General features: G+C 38.7%; 1 protein-coding gene across 1 annotated transcript; it reads left to right on the top strand.

The window, feature by feature from the left end:
• The first annotated feature begins 8443 nt into the window (after nucleotides 1-8443).
• LOC100669235 (olfactory receptor 9G4-like) lies at nucleotides 8444-9378 on the top strand. Its single transcript, XM_064288969.1, has one exon. The coding sequence runs from the start codon at nucleotides 8444-8446 to the stop codon at nucleotides 9368-9370; it is 927 nt and encodes a 308-aa protein (XP_064145039.1). The 3' UTR covers nucleotides 9371-9378.
• Nucleotides 9379-18529: the final 9151 nt, after the last annotated feature.

Here is an 18529-nt window from a genome sequence, read left to right as displayed (position 1 = left end):
CTGTTTCCTTGTGATGCACACTTTTTTTAATTGTAGTAGTATTTTTACGTATAAGACATAAGATTTTTACAACATAAAAAGGCCCTATTGTTGGTTTCCAAGAATGGATAGTAGTTTGCTGAAGGCAAGATAGGGAGGAGTAGCCTGGACAGAGGGAAAAAGGAACGAAATTATGCACCACATGATACATTCTAGAAAACCCAACGAGTACAGTTTGAAGAATTTCTGTTATTAGACACATTTAGTGTTTATATGCTGGTTTACATCAAAAAGAAAAAGTTAACTTTTGAGTTTTAGTAAATACTCCTGATTTTATCATATTTTAATTAATGCACCATCCCTAAACTTCAAGTGAGATCTGATTGAGTCTTTGGGGGCTGAGGTAAGTATTTCTGTTTTTTTTAATGTGGAAGAAGTCCCAAAGGACAGCTGAGGAAATGCATATATCACCTCTAACTAAGGCAAGTCAAAGCACCAGAGAGGGGACTGTGTCATTTCCGGGAATCAACCTTGCCAACAAAGGGTAAGCACCTGGGGTCAGGGGAAGCTAAGTGGTTTGGCCTTTCTGGAGCCTCAGCTGCAATTGGTATGGGGCTGCCGAGTCTGGGCCAGTCTTCAAAGGATCCCTGTGTGACCAACACCTATGTGCACACACACACATAAATTCCATTCTAAATTGTATTCCAACCAAGATCTATCTGATCTCAACTAGAATTGGTGGTTCAGTCCAATAGTTACACTAGGGAGTCACTGTCTGGTGCAAAGGTTAACATGCTTGGCTGCAAACCAAAAAGTTGGCAGTTTGAATCTATTCAGAGAGACCTAGGAAGAAAAGCCTAAAGATCTACTTGTAAATGATCAGCCATTGAAAACCCCATGGAGCACAGTTCTACTCTGCACACTTGGGTCACCATGAGTCAGAATCGACTCCATGGCAACTGTGTGTGTTTAATTAGCTACTAAGAACTGCTCTTTTTCTGGGGATATAGCAGTAAACAAAACTGACCCTTCTTTCCGCCCTTGAGGATGTTATATTCTGGTGAGTGAGAAACAGACAATACATTTTTAAGGAGCAGGAATTGGAAAAACAGTAGGTATGGGGGACATTCTGAGTAGAGAAGGAAGGATGGAGAGTGCAGGGGTGGGGTGGGATTGGAATTTTAAATAGAGTGATTAGAATGGACCATAGTATACAAATGACACTTGAAAGGGACTTAAAGGAGATGAGTGAGCCATGCAAATCTTCGGGGGAATAGCATTCCAGGCAGAGAAGACAGACAGCTTAAAATCTCTAATGCTGGGTCATGCCTGGAATGCATGTTTGAGAAAGAGTGAGAGAGCCCACAGACTCAGAGCAGAGTAAGCCAGAGGGTATTTAGGAGATGAGAATGCATGGATAATGAAAGGCCAGCTCACGAGGACCTTTAGGCTATTGTATAGATTTGACTTTAACTTCCAATAAAATGGAAACTTAAAGGGTATTAAGTACAGGAGTGACATCACTTGACTTTTTTTTTTCTTTTTTTAAAGCTTCATGCTCCTTGCTGTATTGAAAATAAGCTGTAGGGGACAAGAGTGTAGATCAGTTAGGAGGCTGTTGCGATACTCTTGGCAAAAGACAGTGGCGGTTTGGACCAGGATGGGGTAGCGGTGGAGGTGGTGACAAGTGGTCAGATTGAGAAGACATTTTGAAAGTTTAAAACAAACAGAAAAACTGTTGCGATGGAGTCAATTCTGACACACAGTGACCCTATATGACAGAGTAGAACTGCTCTATAGGGCTTCCAAGGAGTGCCTGGTGGTTTCGAACTGCTGACCTAAATTTATGGTTAGCAGTTAATCTCTTAACCACTGCACCAGAATTTCCTGGAAGACTGAAGGAGAGGTGTATGAGAAACTCTTAAATACAGAGGTACCTGTAGATCTAATGGGGGAGAGTCCAGAACTAAAATTAAGCACTCCATTCAGAAATTAAACAGAGGGCCTTACTTCTATGCTCCTGATAACCACTAGGCTTCTGTTAAAGTTGTCTTTTGAAAAACAAAGCTCAGTCATGGCTTTTGTTATGCTAAGAGTGTCCCCTTAGCTGGCTTTAGAAAAAGCTTCACTGAGTTATTAAAATAAAGCTTATAGATAAGCATGTTGTTTTAACTGATCTTAAAGAAGTTCCCCTGGTGGCACAGTGGCTAAGATCTTGGGCTGCTAATAAAATGTTGGCAGTTTGAATCCACCAGCTGTTTCCTGGAAACTCTATGGAGGCCATTCCACCCTGTCCTACAGGGTCATTATGAATCATAGTTTATTTACACTTTCCTAACTAATAGTCAGCAGTTCAAATCCACCAGGCACTCCTTGGAATCTCTATGGGGCAGTTCTACTCTGTTCTATAGGGTTGCTATGAGTCAGAATCAACATGATGGCAACAAGTTGTTGTTGGTTAACTAATCATCGTATCCCTGATGGCACAGTGGTTAAGAGCTAGGCTGCTTACCAAAAGATCAGCAGTTCAAATCCACCAGCCACTCCTTGGAAAAGCTGAGGGTTCAATGGGTTGGAATCAACAAGATGGCAAGGGGTTTGGTTTTTGGTTTCGAGTAACTAATGGTCAGTTCTGTATCCAAAGATTTAAATTAAGATGGCCCATTTGCAATTATATCACTAACTTTTTTATCACTAAGCATCCATGTTGAAATTGCATATACTTTTCATTTGTGAAATAATGTTGTAGTAAAAATGTATCAAGTATGAGAGATTTGTGTTAAACTAGAAACTGATGAAAAGAAAGTTTCACAGTTAATTGCCACCCTTATAAACCTCACCTCCTTTCCTACCATTACTTTGCTCTGAAGTTGTTAGCGGTAGCCACTCTGCTTGTTAAATATCTCTTTGTTTTGCCCGTAAGGCAGAGCATACCCTTACAGCCCAAACTGAACACATGCTTTCCAGTGGTCCATTCCTTCAATAAATTTAATTTGTTTAAATAACAAATTAGATTGTTGGTGCAATGACTTCACGAGGACAGAAGTAAAAGAGAAAGAGAGTAGGATAACTGCAAATTTTTGCCTTGAGAACCTGGAAAGTGGAATTTTATTAACTGATATGGAGAATGAACGGACCGATAGATCCAATTTTGGAGATGTAGCCTAGGAAATCAGTTTTAAACATGCAAAGTTTGATATGTCCATTATTCAAAGGACCTTTTACATTATAGAATATAAACACTGGAGAGAAATCACAACTAGACATCTTCTAGTTGTGAAAATTTTAATTGAGAGTTATAACAAGGAAATCCATGGATAGATTTATAGGGATTTCTGAACCCTCTAAAATTTTGAGTGAGGATACATATGTCCTTTGATGTTGTTGTTTTTGGTGGCATGGAAGAGTAGAAACACTGTCTTTTTGTCAGAATCTCAAGGAGATCCATGATTTCAAAAAATTAAGAGCCATTTGTTATTTGCCGATAAAGAAATTCAGGAAGAGAAGAGTTAGAGAACACGCACAAGAATACAATTTGGATTTGTAGTGAAACAAGAATGAGAATGCAAACCTTGAAGTGAAAAGAGGAATGATGTTGTCTTTAGTCCATCTGTCTCTCGCTTCAACCAAATCTGATACTGTCCTATGTGCCCAAAGACAGATGTGTATAAAAGCTCTCTTAATCTCTTCTATCATACTGTGTTGCTGCAGCTGAGGTTATCTATTCTTATCTTTATGGTGGATTCTACAAGAGAGGCTAACAAATTGGAATCATAGAAGGATGGTTCTGGAAAAAGGATCAACCACATTTTCCGTTTGGATGAATGCTGTTCCAAAGAGGAGAGGAGGTTTTCTTCAAATAATGAAGGTGATTAGTGTCGGGACTGGGTGCCAATCACAAGACTCCTCAATCCAATGAACTTTCTACTTCTAAGCCTGCCAATCTGTTGTCAAATAACCTAAGAATAAAACTAAAAGCCTGTTGCCTTCAAGTTGATTTCTACTCATAGTGAACCTAAAGGACAGGGTGGAACTGTCCTGTAGGGTTTCCTAGTTGTGGCTGGTGGATTCGATCTGCCGAACTTTTGGTTAGCAGCCCAGCTCTTGATCACTATGCCACAAAGGCTCCTAACATAAAAATAGGTGACAAAATATTAAAGCTTAAGATTTTAGAAAGGCTATGTGATACAGTGGTTAAGAGCTCGGCTGCTAACGAAAAGGTCAGCAGTGCGAATCCACCAGCCACTCCTTAGAAACTCTACGAGGCAGTTCTACTCTGTTCTATAGGGTCCCTGTGAGTCAGAATTGATTCGATGGCAATAGGTTTGGCTTTTGGTATGAATGGCATCACCATCCTGTCTGACGTTGACTCTTTGTGGAAAATTTTCCTTATTTTTCTTCCTCAAGTGAGCTTTTATTAATGTCAGCTATTATTCCTCTCACTCCAAATAAAAACATTTATCATTTGTTAAGTATATTTGATGTCGAACACTGAGCTATGCATTTTAGTTACATTTTCGCTAACCCTCAGTTTATCTTGTTACATAGGTATTGTTCTTACCTTTTTTAGATGTGAAAAAACTTAAGTAGAGGGGTTGTTAAGAGACTTTCCCAAGATTACAGATCTACTAAGTGGTGGAATTAAGATTTGAACTTAGGTACCATTTCCATTATGCAATCCTACCTATGCCAGACCTGTCCACTCTCAGCTAGTCTTGTTTAAGTGTCTGTGGTCAGTGTTAGTTCAGTTGGGGCTGGATGATTTAGAATGGTCCCACTCACATGTCTGGGGGTTGCTGTCAGGGAGCAACCCTTCTCTGATAGATGCCACCCTGGGGTGACAGAGACAAGCCTTCCACATGTCTCATTATCCAGCAACCTAGCCCAGGCTGGTTCACATGGTGGTGGCAGAATTCCAAACTGATTAAGAGAAGCATCAAAGTCTCTTGATGTTGATGACTGCTGACTGATTACAGTGGCGGTGCTGAAGGTTGGGGTGGCTGTGGCAATTTCTTAAAAAAAGGCGATGAAGTTTGCTGCATCTATTGACTCTTCCTTTCATCAAAGATTTCTCTGTAATATGCAATGCTGTTTGATAGCATTTTACCCACAGTAGAACTTCTTTCAAAACTGGAGTCAGTCTTTCAAAATCTGTCACTGCTTTATCAACTAAGTTCATGTAATATTCTAAACCCTTTACTGTCGTTTCAACAATATTCACAACATCTTCACCAAGTGCAGTCCATCTCAAAAAATCACTTTCTTTGCTCATCCATAAGAAGCAGTTCCTCATCCATTACAGTTTTATTATGAGATTGCAGTAATTCATTCAGTCACATCTTTGGGTTCCACATGTAACTTTAATTCTCTTGCTATTTCCACCACATCTGCAGTTACTTCCTCTACTCAAGTCTTCAACCTCTCAAAGCCACCTATGAGGGTTGGAGCCAACTTCTTCCCAAACTCCTGCTAATGTCGATATTTTGACCTCCTCCCACAAATGTTCTTAATGACATCTAGAATAGTGAATCCTTTCCAGAAGGATTTCAATTTACTTTGCTGAGCTTAATCAGAGGAATCACTATCTGTGATAGCTATAGCCTTAAAAAATGTATTTCTTAATAATAAGACTTGAAAGTCAAAACAGCTCCTTGATGCATGGGCTACAGAATGTACATAGTATCAGTAGGCAAGAAAACAACATTAATTTCCTTGTACATTTCCAGCAGAGCTCTTGGGTGACCAAGTTAATTGTTAATGAGCAGTAAAATTTTGAAAGGAATCATTATTTCTGAATAGTAGGTCTCAAGAGTGGGCTTAAAATATTCAATAAACCATGTTGTAAATAGACGTGCTGTCACCTAGGCTTTGTCATTCCATTTATAGAGCACAGGCAGAGTAAGTTTAGCATAATTCTTAAGGGCCCTAGGATTTTCAGATTGGTAAATGAGCACTGGCTTCAATTTAAAGTCACCAGCTGCATTAGCCCCTAACAAGAGAGTCAAGCTCTCCTTTGAAGGTTTGAAGCCAGGTATTGACGTCTTCTCTCTAGCTATGAAAGTCCTAGATGGCATCTTTTCCAATATAAGGCTGTTTTGTCCACATTGAAAATCTGTTGTTTGTTGTTCCACCTTCATCAATTATTTTAGCTAGACTTTATGGATAACTTGCTGCAGTATCTATATCAGCACTTTCTTCACCTTGTACTTTTAAGTTATACAGACAGCTTCTTTTCCTTAAACCTCATGAACCAACCTCTGCTAACTTCAGACTTTTCTTCTGCAGCTTCCTCGCCTCTCTCAGCCTTCATAGAATTGAAGGCAGTTAACACCTTGCTCTGGATTAGGTTTTGGCTTAAGGGAATATTGTGACTGATTTGATCTTCTATCCAGACCACTAAAGCTTTCTCCATGTCAGCAATAATCTGTTTCATTTTCTTATCATTCGTGTGTTCACTGGTGTAGCACTTTTAATTTCCTTCAAGAACATTTCCTTTGCATTCACAATTTCATTTAATGGCACAAGATGCCTAGCGTTCAGCTTCTCTAGGCTTTTGACATGCTTTTCTCACAAAGCTTGATCATTTCTAGCTCTTGATTTAAAGTGAGAGACAAGCAACTAACTCTTCCTTTCACTTGAACATTTAGAAGCCATTGTAGGGTTATTAATTGGCCTAATTTCAATATTTTTGTGTCTCATGGAATAGGGAGGCCCAGGGAGCAGGAGAGACACGAGAAATAGATTCCATCCAGAGTTTGCCATTTTAAGTCAAATTATATTGTATTAAAAATGTATTTAATAAGTCCCAGCAGTGGCATCACTACAGTGGTATGGGGGGTTTGAATCATTCTGGGTGACATTGTCAAAGGGGGTGTCACCAGAATACTGTCTATAAAATTTTTGTGCAGTGTTTTAGCAGAAATTTATTATTTTTTATACAAATATCCCTGTAATTATAACAACAAAAACATTTTTCATAAGCCCAGATTACATGTATCAATATACCTACAAGGCTAAAATTCTGTGTTAATTGACTTTTTGAACCTTCTAATCGCCTCGAGTCAGAGCTGCCATTATCCAATTACAATGACATTTCCAATCATGTGGTTTCCTCTACACACATCACAAGCACACACTGTTCTCTGTGCTCCCAGTGTTTTTATTGTCCCTGATTTTGTTCAATTTTCTGGTGTTTTAGCTACAATATTGTGATAATCAGTATTTGTGAACCTAATAACTGTTCTGAGGATGGAGTAGTAACTAAAGGAAAAGAAGTCTTAATATAAGGGAAGTAGAATTTACAAGTAACACAAGTATAAAAAACATTATCAAGGATTATGTATCACCTGGTATGGGAGAAGGTCCATGCGAGGGGTGACACCGTGAGCTGTCACACTGGGTGACACCAACCCTAGCGACACCACTGAGTTCCAGATATGTTTGCCTGTATACACGAGTGATAACATAGCGGAGAAAGTTCAGAATAACCTTTAAAATGGTGACTAAAGCACAACTTTTTTATACTTTAAACAAACATATATTAATCACATTCCAGCCAAGACACATGTATTCATGCTTAAGCAGATTCAGGAATAATATTATAGTGTACATATGGATAGCAGCACAACACAATAAATCTACCTATGAAACTCCTAGTCTGTATGAGATTATTATGGGGAAATAGGTTATGGGAGTGATCTAGTTCTGTTGAAGCCTTGATTGGATAAAGACAAGCAGCAAGCGAGAAGGTTGGGAAGGCAGCTTAAATCCAGCCCTCAGGTATAGGGCTAAAGCATCTGTACTTTATGTGCTAATGGGTACCCAAACCAAACCAAACCTGTTGCTGTTGAGTTGATTCTGATTTATATCAACCCTATAAAACAGAGTAAGACTACCCCATAGAGTTTCCAAGGACCAACTGGTGAATTTGAACTGCTGACTCTTTGGTTAGCAGCTGTAGCACTTAACCACTATGTCACCAGAGGTTTAGAGATCCATTATGTACTAATAGTCAGAGAAATGGAATAGTTTTCAGGACCCCAGACTCCTTTTTCCACAGTGTCATTAATCAAGTCATGTCCTTTAGGAACATCATCAGCTATATTTAAAAAATAGGTACACCCTTGCCTCACTTCTTAACAAGCAAGAACAATAGGCCTTGAGCTAGAGTACTTGGGTTGGCATCCCAGTTACAATGCTGACTTGGGCTTAGCCCAAAAGTGAATGTTTTAAACTCTGAAATAAATTGCATCCCTCTCTTGGATTCAGCTTTCTCTCACTGCCATGAGAGCCAGTGGAAAGCCAGTTGGCTACTGGGATATCAGCCCAAATTCAGTAATGTTTTTAATGTGATGCCTTAATTGATATGCTCATTTACTTCTTCTAATAGAAAAAAATACTGTTTTTTGTTTTGTTTTTGTTTTTTTTGTCTCATAGTCTTAATCAGACTTTCATCTCTGTGGACATGGAAGTGGGAAATCACACGATCCTGACAGAATTCATCTTGATGGGCTTCTCAACAGACACCCGGTTGCAGCTGGTTCTATTTGGAATATTTCTGATGCTGTATTTGATAACTTTGTCAGGGAACATGACTTTGGTTATATTAATCCGGATTAGCTCCCGTCTTCACACACCTATGTACTTTTTCATAGGCAATCTGTCTTTCCTAGATTTCTGGTACATCTCTGTGTATACCCCCAAAATCCTGGCTAATTGTGTCTCAGATGATAAGCGTATTTCCTTGGCTGGCTTTGGGGCCCAGTTGTTCTTTTCCTGCTTTGTAGCCTACACTGAGTGCTATCTCCTAGCAGCCATGGCGTATGACCGCCAAGTGGCAATTTGTAACCCCTTACTCTATTCAGGTACCATGTCCAGTTCTCTCTGTACTGGGCTAGTTGCCGGCTCCTACATTGGAGGGTTCTTGAATGCCATAGCCCACACTGCCAACACTTTCCGCCTGAGTTTTTGTGGTAAGAATATCATTGACCATTTCTTCTGTGACGTACCACCGTTAGTAAAAATGTCCTGTACTGACACGAAGGTCTATGAAAAAGTGCTTCTGGGCCTGGTGGGCTTCACAGTCCTCTCCAACATTCTTGCCATCTTGATTTCTTATTTCAGCATCTCCCTGGCTATTCTGAGAATCCGCTCGGCCACAGGAAGGCGCAAAGCCTTCTCAACCTGTGCTTCCCACCTGATCTCAGTCATGCTCTTCTATGGATCCATGCTCTTCATGTATTCAAGGCCTAGTTCCACCTACTCCCTGGAAAGAGACAAAGTGGCTGCCCTGTTCTACACTGTGGTGAATCCATTGCTCAACCCTCTCATCTACAGTGTGAGGAACAAAGATGTCAAAGAGGCTTTCAGGAAAGCTATACAGACCATATGACCACAAGGATGAAGGTCATTATTTATGTTCTTAACGAATGCTCTTACTGTATTTTCCAAATCATTGACTTATAGGCATGTTTGAAAATATTGATGTATTTCAATGAAATTCTACAAGTTAGATTTAATGAAGTATTAAGTAAACAATGCTTTAATTTTTATTATTACGTTGTTGTTTAGGAAGATTATAAAAAAGAATGATTCTAAATTCATGGAGAAAGATAGCTCTACAGATTTTCATGTCACCTTAAAAAGACTGATTTCTCCCTCATACAGTGAGTACACCACAGTACTGTCCCTCGAGCCACAACATCCTTTATGCCTCCATTAGGGGAAAATAACAGACTAAGGTAGAACAAAATGAAACAGACAAACAAAAAAAAATTAAAATCACTGTATTCTAGACTTGACATTTGTTTTCTTCTACCAGAAAACTTTAAATTTAAAAAAGTTTACAGCTCAATATCTGGCACAGAACAGATGTTTAGTAAATATTTTATTCAATACCCTCTAGGACACTGCAAGTTAACAATTATTAGTTCCATTTTACAAATGAGGACTTTGCAGTCCTTTGGTACTGAAAGACTGTAACTACTACTGGAATGAACACCTTTACAAAATGCATCTAAATTAAAATTTTAGATAAATAATTTTAGCCTCTTCACCCTTTGTGTTACTTCTGGAATTTCTGGTCTTTCTTTTCACCTGTATTTATTTTCTAATGGATCAATGTCCACACTTTTTTCATCACAAACTTCTTAACAATCTGTATTCATCTATTACCAAGGAAACCCTGGAGTACTTGACAGGAAGGATTTGGGATGTATTCCACAAATTTTAACATTCCCTATAACATTTTCTTCACATTACCATAGTAACCGTTACATAAGGGTAAAAGGAAAGTCAAATCAATTTCAGGGTAGATTGCCGTGTAAAAATTAAACGTTTGGGATCTCAGAAGTAATCCATACATCTGTTTGTTTTACGTTAAACCAAGATTCTTTTAAAAAAAAAAAAAACTATATTAATATTAACAACACTCTTGTTTCACATTAAACGAAGATGTGTATTTTTTTTTAAACTACATTAATATTAAACTGGAGCTATATCATGTAGTGGTTCCTGGGTGGCACAAATGGTCATGTGCTCGGCCAGTGACCATAAAGATTCCAGATTAAAACCGACTCTGAGGCACCTCTGCTTCTGAAAGGTCATGTTGTTGTTAGGTGCCATGGAATCCCTTCCAAATTACAGTTCCCCTATGTAAACAAATCAAAGTACTGCTGGGTCCTGCACCATCCTCACAATCTTTGCTACGCTCTAGCCCATCTTATATCCACTGTGTCAGTTATCTTATTGAGAGTCTCCCTCTTTCTCACTGACCCTCCCTTTTGCTAAGTGTTATGTCATTCTCCAGGGACTAGTCCTTCCTGATAACATGCCCAAAGTGTGTGAGACAAAGTCTCGCCATCCCTGCTCCTAGTAGCTATTGAAAACCCTATGGACCACAGTTCTTCAAAACACGTTGTCAACATGAGTCTTTCAATTTGACTCAATGGCAACTTTCTTTTTCTGCTGCTGTTTATTCTATAGTACAGCTTAGAGTCTGATCACTACTAAAACAAAGATTCTAAAACAAAGAAATACAACTTTTTCAATGAATTCTTTTAATAAAAAAGTTTTTTTTTTTTTTTTTCAATCCCAGTTCCCCAACATGCCCTGAAGCAATCCATTCTCACTTGGCACTGAATTAAGAAATTTATGTCAATTAAGACTTCTGGTTGTTTTAAGTTGAGGAGTTTTAAAGATGTGAAAGCCTCTTTCACATCTTTAAATTGCAGATGGTAGATCCTGGGATTGAGCATGGGGAAGACCACAGTATAAAAGGTAGAAACCATTTTGTCCCTCTCAGGGGAATAACTGGAGCTTGGGAGATAGTAGATGTGCAGAATGGAGCCCATAGTACAAGGTGACAGAGAGCAAGTGGGAAAAGCAGGTAGAGAAGGCTTTGAGGTGGCCCTGGGTGGAGCGGATACTCAAGATGGCACCAGTGATGAAGAGGTAGGAAGCTAGTATGAGCACAGTGGTGATAATGACATTGGAGCCCAAGAGGAAGTACAGTACCTCCTGTAGCTCTCTTTTACATCACATGCCAACTTCACCAATGGTGGGAAATCACAGAAAAAGTCATCAATGACATTGTCACAACAAAAATCCACTGTGAATGTGTTCCTGGTGAGTATTAATGTGTTGACAAAATCTCCAATATAGGAATATATAACCAAATAGATACACAGTCTTTTTGACATGACTTCAGCATAAAGCAAGGGGTTGGAGATTGCCATATAGCTGTAATAAGCCATGGCGGCCAGGAAGTAACACTAACTGTATGTCAGCCTAGCAGAGAAGAAGAACTGAGTAATGCAGCCCGCAAAGGAGATGCTTTTGTCCTCAGAGATGCGGGTCACTAAGATCTTCAGGGTATAGACAGAGAAATAACAGAGATCCAGGAATGACAGGCTGCTTATGAAAAAATCCATGGGTGTGTGAAACTAGGAGTCATTAGAGGTCAACATTATGAGTGTGGTATTTCCCACCAGGGTCACAGAGTAAACGCCAAGGAACACCACAAATAGGATCATCTGCATCACAGGGTCTGTTGTGAAGCCCACAGGGATGAACTCAGTCACAATGTAATTGCCCCTCTCCATGGCTTAAGGAATTTCACCTACAAATGCAGTTTAATTCCCTCAACTCTTGTAAAATAAAGGCATTCTATGCACCAGGTATATGTGATGTGGTCAAGACTAATGGTATTAGAACTAGGAGTTCTAAGCAGGAATGTTTTCTTGAGAAAGTGATGGGAGTTCTCTGAGTCTCAAAACATTCATTTTGGTAAAATGCATTTGTACCAGTACAGCCACAATGCTGCTGGAATCTGTTCATTATTTTCAAAATAAAATTTTTTGAGCCTCAGGTGCTGTTCTAGGTAAGTGCTGTTCCTTATTCTTATGGAGCTTTTGTTCTAAAGGAATAGACAAATAATAAAAAAAATAAGTATAGAAAGATTTGTAGATAATGTCAAATGTTATGAAAAAAGTAAAAGTGGGTGATGGGTTTAAAAAAAAAAGGTAGGAGAATGTCGAATTGAATTTAAACACCCAGGGAAACCCTCCCTTCCCTGATTTCCCAGAAGGAATGGACAAGTTGTTCAGATCCCATGAGAGGTAGGAAGGTCCCCGCAGTTTACAGAAAGAGGACCTTCTCCTCTTCTGCAAATACAAAGTTTCCCCCTCAGCTACCCTAGAGGGGCCTTTGGTGCAACCATCACAAATCCCAAGGGTGAGGGCTAGATTGAGAAACAGGGCAAAATTTCAGAGTGGAGTAAATGACAGAATCCATCTAGTTATGTCAAGTAAATCAAATGTCACATCATTGTGAGTCTTTCCGTGTTGAACAGCCTGGAATTCAGCATTATTTTAAAGTATCAAACATTAGTATTTGGCATTATTCCACATTAGCATTTAGCATTATTCTATAGAATCAAAGATTAGCCTTTAGTATTATTCTACAGAATCAAAAATTAGCATTTAGCCTTATTCTATAGTAACAAATATTTTTTAATGCCTCCTTTATACTCCTGAAATGAAATTTACAGATCATTTAAACTACTTATAAACATATATATGTATGGAAATATACTAAGCCTAATACAAAGTTAAGTAAAAGGAGAGTAGTGCATTGTAATAATTACAACGTAGGAATTATATAAAACAATATCAACCTAAATATGTAAGTGCTGAAATACTTCATAAAACAGACACACACATATATAGAATCCTTATGAGTATACCCAGAATTCAAATATCAGAAGTGACATTTACGTGGTAACAAGATTTTTCTTACAAGTACAACAATTCTTGATAAAGTCCCAAACAAAACAAATAATAATCGTCCCTCAATTTTGAATTCCCAGGCAAGTTGGTATATATTAAAACCTTCTAAAATATACTTTGTGGATATGTAACTTTTTTTTCTGGAATAGTGAATAATTCTTGGTAGAATTCCAAGCAAAAATATTATGATCTTAATTTGCAGTCATTGCATTTCTACAGAAATTCATATGTATTAAAACTTTGCAAAATATACATTGTGTTTATCTTTAAAGTAGAATCGAATTCAGATTCATTATTATAAAGAGCTTCACGTGCACAAATGTCTATCAGTGCTGTGTATAAGAAGTGGGGCTTTTTTGCCTGTATGGGGCTGCTTCATGGGTTCAGAACATCTTTCATCTTTGACTCCTAGATACTAAATGGCCAGGAGGGGCCTCAATCTTTGTGACAATCAAGAATCTGAACACATATTTCAAAAATATTCCTCAAGGGATTTTACTACTTTGTTAAGAACTTCACAGATTTGCAAATTGCTTTGTAATTCTTCATAGCAGTCTTCTAGGAATTATGTGAAGGAACAGAAGATAACTGGAGAAAATCACTGAGTGGCCGAATCATCTGTAGAGATATAGTGCTCCATCCACCTTTTCATAAATCCACGGTGTCACTGGGGTCAAGAGGAGACAGAAGCTCACTAGAATGTTAATGGAACCCCCAGGTGCCTAGGTGGCACAGGCTGTAAGCACTCCACTACTAGCCAAAAGGTTGGTGCATCAAACCCACCCAGAGACACTTCAGAAGACAGGCCTGGCAATATGTTTCCAAAAGGTAGCAGCCTGGACAACCCTATTCAGCAGTTCTACTCTGCAACACATAGGGCATCATGATTTGGAATCATCTCCAGGGCAACCACCAACAACAACAAAAATGTAAACTCCACAAGAGGAGGGATTTTGTCTGTTTTATTTATTACCATATTCCTAGTGCCTAGAATAGTGTCAGGCATATAACAAATACATAATGAATATTAGCCGAAGGAATTAATAAATGAATGAATGAGTGGACCACCCTGATTCCGAAGAGAAGCAAGTCAACTGAATCTCTTTTCTGGGTGGTCTCCTAATGATATCTTTTTACCCTATAACCACCAGCAGAACTGTATGGTACTCACATCTATTTCCTGGCACCAGTAATCCCTGGCATTTGTGTCCTTTGCCGACACATATAGGAAAAAGAACAGAAATCTGCCACAAAACAGTCAGCCTAACCAAATGTCAGATCATTTGTTTTCCCAAGTGAGTGGGTTTGTGAAGAAGGCGTTTCTCAGCTTAGCAACAGATTGTCATTATATGTCATGATGGAGGTGAAGCATGTCTCAGAAATCAGAGCTGACTGCTCAAACTGGAGATGGCTGGGGTATCAGAAAATACATTTGACCTTTAAGCAAATAACATGGATTTAGGCTCTGTCTCCATGACATAAAGGTTGTGGGACCTTGGAGAATTCACTAATCTACCTAGGTAAGCCTCAATATTTTTCATATTATGATGCAGATATAATTTCTCTCTCCCTGGAGTTTTTATCAACACACAAAACAACAACAGGGTTGTTGAAGGAATCAACTGAACAGCAACCACTCACCAACAGGGCTGTTGACAAGATTAAAAGAGATAACCCACGTGAGGTCTGAGCACAGTGCCTGACAGGCGGTAAACACTTAAGCAAACAGTGGACTCCACCCACGAGATTTAAATTTGCTAGGACATGGGTGAAACCCAGGAACCTGCTTTCTCTCAAGCAGCCCAAGTGTTTCTGATGCAGGTTTTTTTGTAGATCACATCTGAGAACTGCAGAAATGAATATCAGTTATGTTATTAATATTATATTGCTGTTATTATTACTTATTATTTCAACAGCCCTGCATACATTGCAGTATTGTAAATAATCGAGGATCTAACCAATGCAAAGATTTGCACAGCGTTATACATTTGACAAGATGAGCAATAAAGAGATCTCCATGTGAACTCTGATGTCAATTATTTCAATCTCCCTAAATGTCAGTTGTTAAAGTGGTCAGTATGCTGCCAACTGAAAGGTGGGAGCTTTAAGTCTACCCGAGGCAACTTAGAAGAAAGGCCTAGTGATCTACATCTGAAAAATCAGGTATTGAAAATCCTGTGGAGTATAGTTCTACTCTGATATACATGGGGTCACCAAGAGTTGGAGTCAATTCAAGGGAAACTGGTAAAAATTTTAGAAAACATTTTTGATTTCGCCAAGCCTCATTTTCCTTATCTATTAATGGGAATGATAATAATTTTCTCATATGATTTTAGGAAATCTTAAAGGAGGCGTTGTATATAGAGTGTTTAGTAAGGGTTTGACTGTAAAAAATACCTGTCATGTCATACGTAAGTAATGATGTTATACGGTTTCAAAGCAGTGGTATTGCTTTTTTATGTAAAATATTGCAGGAGTAAAGTTTGTATCCAATGAATTTCCTACATATTCTGATACATATTCTTTCTTCTCATCTTGCATCTTCTATACTCTCTCACAACCACAATTTACCCCACAGTCATCTCAGCGCCTTCCGTCATTTTGTCATACTGTGGTGGTGGCTTGGGTGTTGCCATGATGCTAGAAACTATGCCACTGGTAAATCAAATACCAGCAGGGTCATCTGTAGTGGACCAGTTCCAGTAGAGCTTTCAGACTAAGACAGACTAGAAAAAAAGGCCTGGTGATCTATTTCTGAAAATTAATCAATGAAAACTTTATGAATTACAACAGGACATGATGTTTGGTAAAGTAGAAGGCCAGTGAGGGCCAGGGAGACCCTCAGTGAAATGGGTTGGTACAATAGCTGCACTGATACACTCAAACATGTTGATGATTGTGAGGATGATGCAGGACTGGACAATGTTTTATTCTATTATGCATGATGTCATAATAAGTCATACTTGATTCCAAGGCAAATAATGACATCAATGACCTAACCATCCTTCATGGACCCCAGTGTGGTGCCCTGTACTTTGCTTCCCTCATCCTTCCACTCTTGCTTTATGCTCTCAGCTCCATTCCTTTAGAGCTGGTAATTCTCTTCTAGTGTGTTTCAGACCCTTTTGAGATTCTTAGGAAAGCCATATAATTACATTCACAAGGTAAAAAAATAAAACACAACGAAACAAAAACCCTCATAACTCAAGCAGACACACAAAAACAAAATAGAGCCCGTATTTTCTTGATGTTTTCCTTTAAACCCACCTGTGTCCACCAGCTGTGAGTCTGGCTTAAAGAGCTGAGTAACGTAAATTTTATCAGAACCAGATTCTACCTACCTGACAGTGTGTGTTAACCAAGTAACATGTTTATTCTACTAATCAGTTTACATTCATATTATAAGCTAAAACAGAATTTTCTACCCACCCAAAATTATTACAATACAATTTTTTTTTTTTTTTTTCCGTTTTAGGAGTAAGCCTCTGTTGCCTGGAGTCTTCTTAAATATGCCATATTTAAGGAATATCGAGGTGAAAGAAATTTAAACTTCTCTTCTGACCTTTAGACCCCTGCCCTCTGTTCCTGTACTCTGCTGCTCCAGTTACTCCTGAGACATTCATGAGGGCTATTGGCCAACTGGATCCTAATGGTTTCTTATTTGCTAATTTAGTTTTTGTCTCCATTGTCCTTTGCTGTAACGCTAGTTCCCATTTTTATGCCACTAACAGCAAGAAATGGTACATTTCTTCTTGTGCCAGTTTCAGAGATGACATTTGGATGACTGCGATTTTTAAACAGGGACTTTCCTCAGCCATTATCATGTCTTAGTATGCAAGTGGTGATTGGACTGGTTGTGAGAAACAAATAAAATCTTCCATCCACTTCTAACATCTGAATTAGGCAACTTACCTAAAATTCTCAGCAACACCACCAGGCCAACAGAACTCAAACCTTCTGCTCCCAGAATTTTATATCAGTTTCTGAATCCCCAGGGCTGTAGATTCCTACAGCCTCTCAGGATTTAGTAAATTGAGAAATGATTAACAAGGCAATTAAACAAAATTTTATGTTGACAAACTGGGTGTTATTTGATAAGATGGAGAGAGTTATTATTATTGTGCTTTAGTTGGAAGTTTATGGAGCAAATTAGTTTCTTAATCAACAATTTACACAAAAGTTGTTTTGTGAGATTGGTTGCAATCTCCTTGATGTGTCAACACTCTCCTCCAACGCTGGTTCCTCATTTCCATTCATCCCATTTTCTTGTCTCTACCTTTCTTCTCGTCTTTGCTTTTGGGCAGGCGTTGCCCATTTAGGCTCCTTTACATGATTGAGCTAAGAAGAACATTCCTCACTTGGGTTTTTGTTTGTTTTATACACCTGTGTAATCTTTTGCTGAAGGCAGAACTTCCAAAGTGACTTCAGTTCTGAAATAAAAGGTGTCTTTTTTTTTTTTAAGTACCGTTAGTCTCGAGGTTCCTTCAGTCCCTGTCTGAACAGTAAGTCTGGTCTTTTTTCGTGAATTTGAAATTTGTTCTACGTTTTTCTCCTACTCTGTTTGGGACCCTATTTTGTGATTCCTGTCAGAGCAGTCCGTGGTGGTAGCCAGAAACCATCTAGTTGTTGTGATCTCAGGCTGATGGAGGCTATGGTACTTGTGGTTCGTTAGTCCTTTGGGCTAATATTTTCCTTATATCTTCTGTTTTCTTCATTCTCCTTTACTCCAGATGGGATATGACCAGTAGATGTATCTTAGAGGGCCACCCTCAGGCTTTTAAGACCCCAGATGCTACTCACCAAAGTCAGATGTACATTTTCTTTATGAACTATGTTATGCCATTCACCTAGATGTCACCCAAGATCGTGATCCCCAGCCCAGTAACTTGGTCCTTCAGGGTGTTTGGATGTGTCTGTGAAATTTCTATGACTTTGCCTTGGTCACTTAGTGATGATGTCCCTATAATGTGTACTGTCTTTCCCTTCACCAAAATTACCGCTTACCTACTACCTAGATAACCATCAAAGATTGTTTCTTTCTGTGTGTAAACCTTTTCTTGAGTTTTTATAAGAGTAGTCTCATACAGTATTTGTCCTTTTGTGATTGACTTATTTCACAAAGCATAAGGCCCTCCAGATTCATCTATCTTGTGAGATATTTCATGGATTCATCATTGTTCTTCACCATCGCATAGTATTCCATCATGTATATGTACCATAGTCTGCTTACCCATTCATCTATAGATGGGCACTTCGGGTGTTTC

This window comes from Loxodonta africana, chromosome 7 (assembly GCF_030014295.1).
Source record: "Loxodonta africana isolate mLoxAfr1 chromosome 7, mLoxAfr1.hap2, whole genome shotgun sequence".
In the NCBI taxonomy this organism is placed as follows: Eukaryota; Metazoa; Chordata; class Mammalia; order Proboscidea; family Elephantidae; genus Loxodonta; species Loxodonta africana.
The sequence above is the reverse complement of the archived record's forward strand: the minus strand, read 5'-3'. Positions and strand labels throughout refer to the sequence as shown.

Coding starts and splice junctions, on each gene's coding strand:
- LOC100669235 (XM_064288969.1), top strand. CDS start 8,444: ATGGAAGTGGGAAATCACACGATCCTGACAGAATTCATCTTGATGGGC.